Here is a 12,933-nt window from a genome sequence, read left to right as displayed (position 1 = left end):
TAAAATCATCAAATATTTTGAATTAGTTTTCAACAAATGTAATTACAAGTTCAACAACTTAAAATGTATTAAAATGAAATTATGATTACTAATGTAGACTTATACTTGTATACAGTATAGAAATGCAGTTTTCTTACCTAAATACAGTGTTTCAAACATCTTTTTTTAGGCTTTCAGCAGACCAAGTGTTTATTGCTTGTGCCAAAATAGAAGTATTTTTTATTGTTTTAGGGGAGAATTGCAAAACTTGGCAATACCTGCTGTGACACATGTAAGTAAATAAGCAAAAAGACTTGTTTGGCAATTGAAGGAAGTGTAAGCTAGTGGACAAGGAGCAAAGTTTAATATTATATGTACTTTGATAAAACAGGGATAAGCAATGTAGTCAAAATAAACCATTGGACAAGTCACCCCCTCTGATATGGGTACTGCTATCATGTTTTTTCCACTAGAACATGTGTTTTGTCAGTCTTCACAAACACTTTGAAAGAAATAGATACTCTATGCATTTTAGTATATACTGTTTTGCAGATGTTGAATTATGAATATTATATTTAATCGTTCATCTGAAAAGAATGGGAACAGTATCACATGCAGGTTGACAAGTCACATAACCTGATACTAAATATGTGAGGCAACCACTTCATGAGTATACAATGGATTTAAAATGTATTTAGCAAAAAGAGATGGTTAAAATAATGTAATTATAAATGTTTCTTGATATTGTAATAACAACAACAACAAAAATAATTGGTGGGGCAGATGCTTATCAATGGTTCATGCCTGTTGAACAGCTTGCCTGCATCTTAAATTATGCAGTTTAGGCGCAAGTCCTGCAACTCTTAATTTCATGCATCACTGTGTAGATAATCTGAATGTCAGTTGGTCTGTGAGTGTAGAAGGTGTTTCCTTACATGAGGAAGGATAGGCTCTCATTTCTAAAACAAATCTCTGAAGCTTTTTTGAACAGACAATGTCTCAGGTTTTCCTTGTTAAGTAAAAAAGAAAAAAAAAAAAAATGAAAGCATACAGAACAACAAACAAAACACTAAACCTGTAGCTTGTTTAAAAAAAAAATAATGATATTTTCAAAAGAAAATGTCAGAATATCAACATCTTGCCTGTCCTCCACTATGTCTTGTTTTACTCTATGCATGTGCTAATAAATAAAAGATGCCCAGTATAGCAGCCCATCACCACACTGCCACAGTTGCTGATGTAATAATACCCCTGATGAAAGAAATTAACTCCTAGAGAGTTTGTAGCCATTGCTTGTCTACGTAATCAGTGAGTTCTGGCTTTAGAAATGCAAGTCAAAAAGCGATTGAGATAGACTGTCATCAAACCACTCAAACAGGTAATTTAGTTAAGAGAGGATTAATCTACATTTAGTCTTTGAGGAAGGAATACTGAAAATTACCTACTCTCAAAAACATCTTAATATTTAAAAGATGTGGGGATAAATGGACTACTAACTGAGTCCATATTGCATGGGCCTTCAAATCCTCATTCCCATTGACATTTGCTTGGATATAGCTCAAAACTGAAGTCTCATGTTATAGTGCAGTCCTTTTCCTGGTCACTTGTCTATTCAGATTTCTTCACAAAAAAAAAAAAAAAAAGGAATCCAACGCAAAAGCCAACATATTGCATGCAGTCAACTAATTGTGAGTTATCAGTTGATTTGTGTATGAAAGAAAGAACAGTGATTAACATGTGGTTTTGGATCAATCTGACACTTCTAGACACTAAACATTCTTCACTTCTCCCTATTAATTACATCTTTCTCAGACCTGGAATTCAACCAGGACAATCAGTACCAATATGCAGTTTGTTACATACTCTGTAGGGAATGCCAAGATCTGGCAAAGCTACTGCAAAACCAGAGTAATTTATTTAATCTTAAAGCTCAGATGAGAAAATAATCATTTTCTTATGGATACAGATGCTTAGATGTAGGCTACATCAGCTTCCCAGGTCTTGAAAGAGCTTGTCTTGCAGACACCTTAGTACCATAAGCAATTCGGCAATTAATTTCTTCTCTCAAGTTCAAAGCACAGTTTAGGCTGGTGACTTTGGCTCTGTAGAGTCCTTACATGGCTTTGAGCAAAAGTTGTTTAAGAAAACAGTTTCTCTTAGTATACCTTGGCAATTGCAGTTCATTAGTGTGTCTAAATGCATTGTTACAGGCTTTAAATACTTTTGAGTAGGAGCACGTAACTGAACAGGCTTATTTTCTCCATTTTTGTTTGTTTGTTTGTTTGTTTGTTTTTTGGTGTGGCACTAGCAAAGGACTGAATTAATTTTAAAGGATATTCCGTATTTTCCCCCTTCAGAAATGAGTTGCATCTCTGCTTCTTATGTCTGTTCTCAGTTGATCTCAACTGGATACGTCCTGTTAATCTATAAGCAGATGACTTTGCAAAGGAGAAAATCTACACAAAAGTAAATGATACAAGTAAAGTAACTTGAGAGCAAGTCAATAAGTCAGGATCAAAAAGGCAGCAAAGCTGTTGTTGAGACTAACAATTATTTTCTTTGGGATTTTCAGTTCTGCGGACAAAACTGCATATTCCTCCTATGTGAAGAAGTTTTATCAAATAAAGTTATGAAATCATTAAAAGAGAATTGGCAGCTCCAAGAGCCCTGGAGTCAGAAACACTTTTCAAGCTTTTTTTTTTTTTGTAGTCTATACGTATATGTGTGTGTGTGTATAAAATGTGAAGCTTTAGCAAGGCACGCAGGTAATTTGGAGATGACATTCACATAGAAAAATTATTGAAAGCTATGTATGCTGCTCCACACATAACAAATTCAGACCTACAGCTTCTTGTGTGAATTTCTCATTAGACAGGAGAGACAAAACAAACAAACAAAAATATCACACGGGGAACTTACTAGCAAAACATCAAAAAGTACTGGAAAATAAGTATAATTCCTGGCTTGCTGAGGACAGTGGCAAAATTTTCATTGACCCAAACTTAGATTTTTTGCAATAGTATTTCTCTAACTGTTGTGTTGTCCCATCCTCATGGGCCCCATGACCCGTGGTCCAAGTGCTGTTGCTGGCACTTAATATACAGATTTATATATGTATAAAATCCATATATATATATATATATATGGATATCTTGCATACACAGACATGTACACAGAATAGAGAGTCTATCACCCAGGACATAATTATGTATGGAGTTTAATAAGAAGACAGGAGAGACTACAGAGACCAAGTTGGGCAGGGCAAGGTCAGACAAAAATATGGACAAGCAGCTGTTTAACATGCAACCACTCAACCTTTATGCCTTTATCATCCCTAAAAAAATCCCCTAGTGAGTCTTATAAAACCCCAAGCTGTACTTCCCTCACATCCCATAATGAGTCCTACGCATCTGTAGGCAGTGATCCACCTCAGTCTATAAGGTGATCTGGAGAGCTGCTCCCATTGACTCATCTTGAAGGGCATCATTCTGATGGAATGAGATCTGTCTCTTGTGACAGTCTGAGGAGTAGCCAGGTCAAGATACTCTGTTTCTTTGATTAGGTTACTGGGGTTCCTACATGTGTCCTCATTGTTTTCCTCTGGATTTGGCTTGTCCAATGTAGCATTGCAGAATCTTTCAAAAAGGAGTAAAAGGCAGACATTAGATTGCAAAGAAGCATTAAAACAAAGCAGTCAACTGAAATATGGGGATTGGCCTCTTCTCGCAGATAATGAGTGATAAGAGGGAATGGTCTCAAATTGCTCCAGGGGAGGTTCAGGTTGGAAATCAGAAGACATTTCTTCTCAGGAAGAGTAGTCAGGCATTGGAACATGTTGCTGAGGCAAGTGATGGAGTCACCGTCCTGGGGGTGTTTAAGAAAAGGTTGGACCTGGTGCTTAGGGACATGGTTTAGTGGGTAATATTGGTGGCTGTGGATAGTTGGACTGAAGTCTTTTCCAACTTTTATTATTCTATGAGCGAAAAGCTGTTCTCCAGTGGAATTTTAGGAAGCTGCTTTATCCATGTAGAGCAATTCATTCACACAGAAGCAATTACCAGCATTGTCAAATGCTCCTCCCCTCCCCTCCCCTCCCCTCCCCTCCCCTCCCCTCCCCTCCCCTCCCCTCCCCTCCCCTCCCCTCCCCTCCCCTCCCCTCCCCTCCCCTCCCCTCCCCTCCCCTCCCCTCCCCTCCCCTCCCCTCCCCTCCCCTCCCCTCCCCTCCCCTCCCCTCCCCTCCCCTCCCCTCCCCTCCCCTCCCCTCCCCTCCCCTCCCCTCCCCTCCCCTCCCCTCCCCTCCCCTCCCCTCCCCTCCCCTCCCCTCCCCTCCCCTCCCCTCCCCTCCCCTCCTCTCCTCTCCTCTCCTCTCCTCTCCTCTCCTCTCCTCTCCTCTCCTCTCCTCTCCTCTCCTCTCCTCTCCTCTCCTCTCCTCTCCTCTCCTCTCCTCTCCTCTCCTCCTACTTCCCTTCTTTTTCTTTTTCTTTTTCTTTTTCTTTTTCTTTTTCTTTTTCTTTTTCTTTTTCTTTTTCTTTTTCTTTTTCTTTTTCTTTTTTTTTCTTTTGTAGGTTTGGAAGTGGAATGTCGACCAGTAAGTACCAGACTGCAATTTCAGAACATCAATGGATGTGTGGCTGAAAAGGAAGTGCCTATTTCTCATTGTGAGGTAAAAAATAAAAGCACTCCCACACACCCACCCCAACTTCTTCCCTTGCCCTTTTTCTCTCTTTCACAAGGGGACCTTTTGGCTCCACCATGGCTACACTTCAGTAAACAGAGCATCAGTTTCTGTCCTCACTGAGTCATTCAAACTGTGTAAATCTAATTGACACTTACTTTCTAAAGTAATTTGGTGATGATGGATTTTCTGTATTCAAGCAACTATGCAAAAAGGCACATAATCTAAGGTGCAAAGGCTTAGTTCATACTCCTTTGCTTCCATCAGAAATGAACGTCTCTGAAATAGTTTAATTAGGACTTTCTACACAGAAGAGAATTTTCATCTTAGTATAACCAAAGCTGATTTTCAGATCTGAGTCTAAAATTAGGTACATATATCCTTCTGTAGGCTCTGAAGCTGGCTTATGAGTGTAAATAGGTATTTAGATGCATGATGCTTTAAACAGACATTTAAATTCAAGTGCTGTGATTTGACTTTTGTGCTCTGTAAGCTCTATAACTCCTCTGTTGGCCAGAACATTAAGCTGTTGTGTTCTGCACATCTTATTCATTTCCATAATTGGATTAAAAGCTTAATGGTATGGAATTTTCCTGCCCAGCACTCCTTACAACTTGTATAGCAACTTTCATTTGACACAGGAACATAGCATCCCTTCTGGATCTTTCCATCTCCCTGAGACTGGGAACCAACAAGGAAATTCTCTTCCCTCACTGGGTCATAGCAAGACAACTGCTCAATCTGAGATAACCATGCTTCATACAAGGACTGTACGCAACCCTTGTATGCAGTCCTAACAATGATGTACATGGATGGAAACAAAGAAGTTAGGTTGCACCCAGCTACTTGAGTATTATATTTATCTGATGCTGTAAGCAAAATGAATCTTCCAGTTTATCGTGACTACTGTGAAAAAAAAAGAATGGGGACGGGTTATTAGGAGTACACATGCCCAGGCTTTTCTTATCAGTAACTGATGCAGGGCCTCCATTTACTACACAAGACTTAATATGAATGGAAGCTTTAAGAACAACAATACTTATCCTTGATTAAAAGAAAAAGAAGATATATGCTTAACCTCTTGTCCTGTCCACAAAAATCAGTGGTAGTCAGGTTCTTTGCCATCAAGTCATATGTACTGAAGTTTCTCCTGCATGAGTACAGATTTTATTTTGTGAGTCTGGCCATATGTTGAGTAAACTAAATGATTCTGCTGTGGTTGGCACTGAGTATGTTTTTTTCTAAACTCCTTCCTGATAATGATATATATATATATATATTTGGTATTAATATCAGAAATAAAAATGAAAAAAAACACAAAAACAAATGACTCTGACAGAGTTTGATGTGAGGTCCTTTGTTTTTATATCATGAAAGCGTACGTCAAAGTAATGGACAGCTAGTTCTAAATTCAGAAAGTGATCAGACAGGAAGAACAACGGAAATATCAATCGGGCGGACAACAGTGTACATGTTTAGCATGCAGAGCAACAAGAAATGCATCTCAGAAAAAAATGAAAATTTGAAGGGATTGCAGCAGTTGGACTAACGCACTTTCTGAATGCACATCCCATATGGCTGAGGTGATAAGAGTGTTTCTTACTACCATTTTTCTGTGTGCTCAGAAGCCAACACAATAATGCTGGATATCATCTATTGTATTTTAAAGCACAGATTTTTTTTTAATTTTTTTTGTGTGTGACCAGTTCCTTCACCTCTTCTTTTCTATGCTTATGTTCACGAGACATTAGTCTTTGATTAGCACCCCACACTATGAAATAAGATACCTGTTTCTGAGTTCATGTTTTGCAGCAGAACACTGAACTCCAGGCAAAGAAGTCCATGGATGTTTTGAAGACCTAGATTTTGATTTCACTGTGTTTCTGGCACTATTCAAACTTAGTATCTCTTTTTCTGTCTAGGGCAAGTGTAGAAGCAGTACAAGATACTCTGTTCAGATGGGGAAATGGGAAGATGTGTGCAGCTGCTGTACAGCCACTCTAACAACAACGGTCACGATCCCACTCCGGTGTGCCAATGGCACAGTGGTGCAACATTACATCCCTTCTGCCTCTCAGTGTGAATGCAATTTGCGGAAGTGTACAGAGTGAATATTTTGAAGGAGCCCAGTGGTTTAATCTTGAGCTTTATGATGAAAGAACTTTACAGTGAAAGCCTCATTTCCTCTCTGTAGATGGTTTTATTTAGTAGAATTCTGACTAACTAATTGTATCAGCATAACAAACAATAAAATTTACTAGCACAATTGAGCAGTATTGGTATGGTTTATAGAAGAGAGATTTGAGATTACATTGTTCTTTCATCTTCACCATAGAAAGTTATCTTCATCAATAAAAGAAAATGGCGTGGTAACGGAAACAGTTGCTTCGACTTAAAGAACATGTCCCAAAGCTGTTAGAACTGACTTCAGAGACTTTGTACTTTCATTCCCCACTTCAGACCTTAATTACATGCTGTATACCTGTAATGCATATGGTACTTTACAGTCAGAGTTCTTGGTACACAATAATGATTATGGCTCAAGCAACCAAATATTTCTGCAATCCATACACATTTTTCTCCTTAAGTTGAATGTAAAGAAATTGTGTGCTAAGGACATGTTGTGTACAATATGCAAAACCTCAGCATCTGTAAATGGGGCTAAAAGACAGCTTTTAACCTATTTACCACGGCACTTCTACAGACCAGATTAAGGATAAAGCTCATCTCTCCTTATTCCAGATGCCAGAACTTCAACTGTTGCATTAGCTAAAAAAGTTAGTGTTCTTTCAAAAGTGGAATTGACAGTGGCAGATTTAATTTACTTACTGCTGACAGGGATAAATTTATAAGGATTTAAATTCTATTTGGTCTGGTCAGGATATAGAAGGGAAAAGGATTTCCAGAGGGTGGTTGTTGGTGGAATCTAGTGTCAGTCAAGCACTTTTAATGGGAGATACTAATTAAAAAAAAAAAAAAAAAAAAAAGTATAAAAGAAAAAAACTGTTTATTCCATTTATCCTTTTGCAAGACAAGAAATATTCCAACTTCTTGTTGAATTGAGTTACCTTTCTGATAAATCAGCTGGGAAGATGGGAGATGGTTGTTGTCAACACTAAACTTTCCAAACTTTTTTGATGAAATCTGTAAAGCTTAGAAATAGGCTATGGGTGAAAAAACATAGTTTCTCTAGATCTAGCAGAATCTTTCTTGAAATAATCAAAAGTGTATATAGAGGTCCTGAAGGGTAAGAGTGCTCCTGAAAAGTCTAGCAGAAAAGCTCAGGAAATCAGGTTGTCTCTGTGCAGTATTTACATTTGCATCTATAGATATGGAAGGCATTTCAGAGGGCATTTCCACCATTGCCTCACTGGTAACTATGAATAAAGTTTTGAGGTGAAGAACCACTTCTCCTCACATGAATGCCAACGTCATGTGATTAAATGGGTCAAAACACCTCCTTATCTGCACGAGTGTTTGCCTTTGGAAGCATCACTTCTGAGAGCATTCTCTTTTGAAAAACTCCCTCTATGCTTTCAACTTAATAGGCAAGTTATACTCCTTTTAGAGAGGAACCAGATAGATCCCTGCTCCTCCTCTTTCGCCATTCAGCTGTGGACTCAATACATATAGCACGCAGGCCCTTTCTTTCCTTATTATTCATTCAAGACACCCTATATTGCTCTTGAATGTCTCTTTATTCTGCCATAGGATTAAAAAGGGGATCAAACACATAAATCCATGATAACCTCAGGGAAAAACAAAACAAAACAACAAAAAAAAAAACAAACAAAGCACAAAAGCAACACAAGTTTTAATTAGCACCATCCTCACTTACTGCAGTAGATCTGTCACCAGTTTTCCTCCATCGCTATAGCTGCCTCAAGATATTAAGCATCCTGACAGATGGATTTGAGTCCCCCAGGTAATCAACTGCATGGCAATTCATCTGATGCTGCAAATAAGCAACTGCTGAAAGAGAGCAACTGCTGTAACATCAGAGAAACATCAGAGAGGACTAGAGAAAAGGGGTAGATAGAAGGTGAAAAACAATGTTGTTCTCTTCTGCCCCTGGGCTGCCCCTTCATTTTCATTTAGTGCCTTGACCCAGACTGACATTTCTTAGCTTGCAAAAGCTGAAAGGATTGCAGCCTAAGGCTTCATGGCTTCAGACAGGCCTTCTAATTAGTTAATTGTATAAGCCAAGCACCAGCTTATCCACATAGGAAGGACACACAAGAACATCCACAGGGCAGAGATGGGGCTACAGTTTTCTGTAACCATTGAAAAATCAAATGAGCATAGCTAGCATTTTCTTCAGCAGCAAAGTGGATGGACAGTGTTCAATTAAAAGTCTGTCCAACAAACAGGCAAACATTCTTGCTTCAATTACTTCTAACTCTGTTGTGGCTTAAACCAGCAGGTAGCTAGGCACCCGTCGTGGTTTTGGCTATGAGACAGTTATATTTCCTCCTAGTAGCTGGTATGGTGTCATGTTTTGGATTTAGGATGAGAATGGTGTCAATAACATGCTGATGTTTTAGTAGTTGCACCGAATCAAGGACGTTTCAGCATTTCATACAGCCCTGTGAGCGAGGAGACTGGGGGTGCACAAGAAGCTGGGAGGGGACAGAACCAGGACAGTTGACCCAAACTGGCCAAAGGGATATTCCATGCCATATGACATCGTGCTGAACAGTAAATATGGAGTGGGTGGCTGAGGGGCAGAGGGAACTGCTACTTTTGGACAGACTGGGCATTGATTGCTAGGTGATGAACAGTTGCCTTGCACATCAATTCCTTTATACATTCTATTATTGTTAATATCATCATCATTGTTATTTCTCTTCCTTTTCTGTCCTATTTAACTGTCTTTATCTCAACCCATGAACTTTTACCTTTTTTCCTCCTGATTCTCTCCCCCATCCCACTTGCAGGGGAGGGGAGGCTTAGCAAACAGCTATGTGGTCCTTTGCAGCCTGCCGGGTTAAGTCACAATGGCACTGCACAGCCATTTGCTCACTCTGCTCCCAACCCTATTGGGATGGGGAAGAGAATAAAAAAAAAAGTTAATAATTCATGGGCTAAGGACAGTTTAATAAGACATAAAAAGAAGGGGAAATTATAATACTAATAACAATAATAATAACAAAAATATATAAAGTGATTGATGCACAATGCAATTGCTCAGCACCTCCTCACCTTTGCCCAGCCCATCCCCAAGCAGTAGCTACCCCAGCCAACTTCCCCAGCTGTATTGTTCAACACAATGTCATATGGCATGGAATATCCCTTTGTCGAGTTTGGGTGAGTTGTCTGGTTCTGTCCCCTCCCAGCTCCTTGTGCTACCCCAGCCTCCTTGCTGGCTGTCAGTATGAGAAGCTGAAAAGTCCTTGACTTGGTCTAAGAACTGTTCAGCAACAACTAAAACATCAATGTGTTATCAGTACTATTCTCATCCTAAATCCAAAACACAGCACCATATCAGCTACTAGGAATAGAATGAACTCTATCACAACTGGAAAAAAAAAAAAAAAAAAAAAAAAAAGGACAAACTAATTTAATAAGAAAAGTCTAAGTGTTTCATGGAAGAAACAAACTGAAATAAAGATATTTACTTTCAGATGAAAGCAATTAACATTTTTCCTGAGGAGAGCCAAGTAATTTATTGGAAAAATGCTGGGTTATAGGATCAAACTCATAGCATTTGTAGTTCAATATAATTGGACAAACAGACCTGTATTAAAACATTAGACCAATTCAAGAATATGCCCCACGCTAAATGGCTTTTTGTCATCTTGCTTGGCTGCAATTTTGCTTTCAAACATCTATGCCAGTACATGGACTAAAGTGGTCACACAATGTATCTCATGAGAACTTAGTGTTTTTTCCTTACAGAATAGAGTTCTGTGGACTTTTGTATGGTCAAGGCTGTTATTAATCAGGTCTGTCTAGCACCTATTTATGACAAGCAAAGCCAAGGTCCTGTAGTGCTTGGTGCATAAGGCCAAAGTAGTGTTTTCCTTGAAAATTTGTCATAGGAACAGACAAGTGAGAAAGAGAAAAAGGAAGGGAATACTATAGCAGCACCCTTAACAGGCTGAGAAAGTACATAGAATTTTGGCCCTCACCTGCTAGTATGAGAAGCAAGCGTTTTTCAGGCAGCCTACCCCAGGCAACCTGTCTTTCTGGTGATGTCAGTAAAGAAATTGGCTCGGAGTTCCTCCCTGCAGGTTTCAATTACCTTCTGCACAGTCCAGTTGTATTTTAGTACAGCTCTGCTCTTTTCAGCAGTATTCTTTCCTAGAAGAAGTGAAGAATAAACTCAGGCCTGTAATCAATTGCCTGCTTAGTAGACAGCTGTACACACAAACAGTAGTAACATGCCAAAACAGCAGAACCATGCTGTACAACAGAAAGTAAAATTAACACTTACCAGCAGAATTCAGGCTTTGAAAGACATCATTTTTAACTTGGGTATACTTCTTGCGAGTCTTGTTTTGAGCTACATATCTTTGTTTTTGCATTTCCACCAATGATTGAAAATACATCTAATCACTTTAGAAGACCAGTTGGATTGATGAACATGATACAAGATAGATTTACATGAACATTAAATGGATTTGGGAAGGAATCTTATAAAACTTGTTAATTATTAAAGGCACGTAATCTCTCTGCTAACTTTTACAGACTTCCAAGTGCCTCTACAGCAGGTGAAACACAATCTGCTATATTGGCATTATTTGCTCCGGCTTTACATTATCAGCTAACACCGTATCCAGATACCCTAGGAAACACAAAGATGATATGATTTTCTTTATTGGAAAATGTCCTAACACAAACAGGCAAACAAAAATCGCCCAAACAAACCCATTTCCTTTTTGACTAGCTGGATATTGCTTCCTATCTTATTGCCTCCTCTGTATATTATTTATTACCTGTACTAACTGTATTACCTGTAATGGACCCATCCTCATGGCTTATAGGAGCTAATAATTTGAACCCATGTAGGAAGAACTTTGTGTCCATAGGGATCCTGGCAGAACCTGGCCCTACATACCTATACTCCCTCAAAATTAGTGGGTGTGCCTTTCTGTTTTATCTTTTAGTTCATGCAGCATAAAATATCAAAATAAAATATAAATATAAAATTGCATAATTTTCAGCAACTTTTCATTCCCTTCTCCCTGAGATAAGTGTAGCAGTAGGTTTGCTATCTATCCAAGGAGTAGAATAATTGCTTATAAAACATCAACACGAAAAAGCAGTTCAACAGATGCTTCCAATGGAGTATTCTATAGTTCTACATTGTTAGCCCTTGCCCCATAACAAGTAAGTCTGAAATGTAGCTGGAGAACAGCTGTGGACATTTGATTAAAGTGGGATTCATTTATTCAAATGGATGGGGTGCTCATGCAATTAAAAAAAAATAAAATCAGACATACAATCTCAAAACTAGTATGCATAGACTAGTGTGCAAGCTGTTTGAAGTAACATCTTCCCTTCTAGAAAGCTTACATAGCACCTGAGAGTAATTTCTAAATTTTTATTTTTTAATTTCTGTAATTTAATTGTTTTAGACCAATCAGTCCAGAAGCTGTGGAAGCCAGGATGTTTCTTGTTTTGTAACTGAAGGCAGTTTCTAAATGAAGTTCTGATATTAACATAAGATACTAGGACTTCTCTCTGTGATATAGACATCTGCTACTCTTGCAGATCATAGCCCAGTATGCAACCTTAATTCACAAGCCACCAGAAACAGTGTACTTTATTATCATTGAACAAATCAATTCCCACCTCTTGCATTAAAGAGACTGTTGTAGTGTCACAGATAAGCTTGAAAGAAGAAAAAGACTTGAACTTCAAATAATTTCACCTGTCTCCAATTAGCATTAGCAAATGTAAGTCCTTTCTCAGAAGGTCAGGAATAACCCTTTCTCCTGGTATATAAGGTTGAAGGCTAAGCAGGATCCATCACTTAGTCTGACTGTACAGTTGATTACAAGATAATCCCCTGAATATTTCATGCAAGAAAGACAGCATACAGGCAGTAAGGTAACTTGAGTACCTGAGATACAGCCTTATAAAAAAGTTACCACACTTACGTCCTACCTTGAAGCACTGTAAAGCTTTGCAGATACACAGCCACTCTTCCTCACTGAAACCACCTCCAGGATTTAAGTGTAATTCTTGAAAGAACTGCTTTTCAAACAGAGCTGGCTGCTACAGAACCCTGGTTTTGCATTAGCTTTTTCTTCCTCTCCTCTGCTGCCTTTTGC

At 38.7% G+C, this 12,933-nt stretch overlaps 2 protein-coding genes and 1 long non-coding RNA gene across 4 annotated transcripts in view; 2 read left to right on the top strand and 1 right to left on the bottom strand.

The window, feature by feature from the left end:
* The window catches only part of VWF (von Willebrand factor), a 145,581-nt gene extending 138,661 nt beyond the window's left edge, over positions 1-6,920 (top strand). The window contains exons 50-52 of one of the 2 annotated variants that reach the window (XM_084508850.1): positions 232-271; positions 4,545-4,642; positions 6,577-6,920. In XM_084508850.1, coding sequence (XP_084364976.1) covers positions 232-271; positions 4,545-4,642; positions 6,577-6,765 — 327 coding nt within the window. In that variant the 3' untranslated portion in view covers positions 6,766-6,920. Of the gene's footprint in view, positions 1-231; positions 272-4,544; positions 4,643-5,295; positions 5,723-6,576 lie in introns of those variants that run through there. The other variant, XM_084508851.1, reaches the window with a different exon arrangement.
* Positions 6,921-8,148: 1,228 nt separating this feature from the next.
* Positions 8,149-12,867, bottom strand: LOC311431429. Its single transcript, XR_014689422.1, has 3 exons — positions 12,767-12,867; positions 10,786-10,957; positions 8,149-8,609 (listed from the first exon to the last, which is right to left on the bottom strand). It is a non-coding gene; the product is annotated as an uncharacterized lncRNA (long non-coding RNA).
* The window catches only part of ANO2 (anoctamin 2), a 200,160-nt gene continuing 199,856 nt past the window's right edge, over positions 12,630-12,933 (top strand). The window contains exon 1 of the mRNA XM_084508867.1: positions 12,630-12,709. The gene's annotated coding sequence lies outside the window, so the exon portion shown is untranslated. The remainder of the gene's footprint in view (positions 12,710-12,933) is intronic.

The sequence above is a fragment of the Aythya ferina genome, assembly GCF_964211825.1.
Source record: "Aythya ferina genome assembly, chromosome: 1".
Taxonomy (NCBI): Eukaryota; Metazoa; Chordata; class Aves; order Anseriformes; family Anatidae; genus Aythya; species Aythya ferina.
Note: the sequence above shows the minus strand (reverse complement) of the source record. Positions and strands in the feature narration are given on the sequence as shown.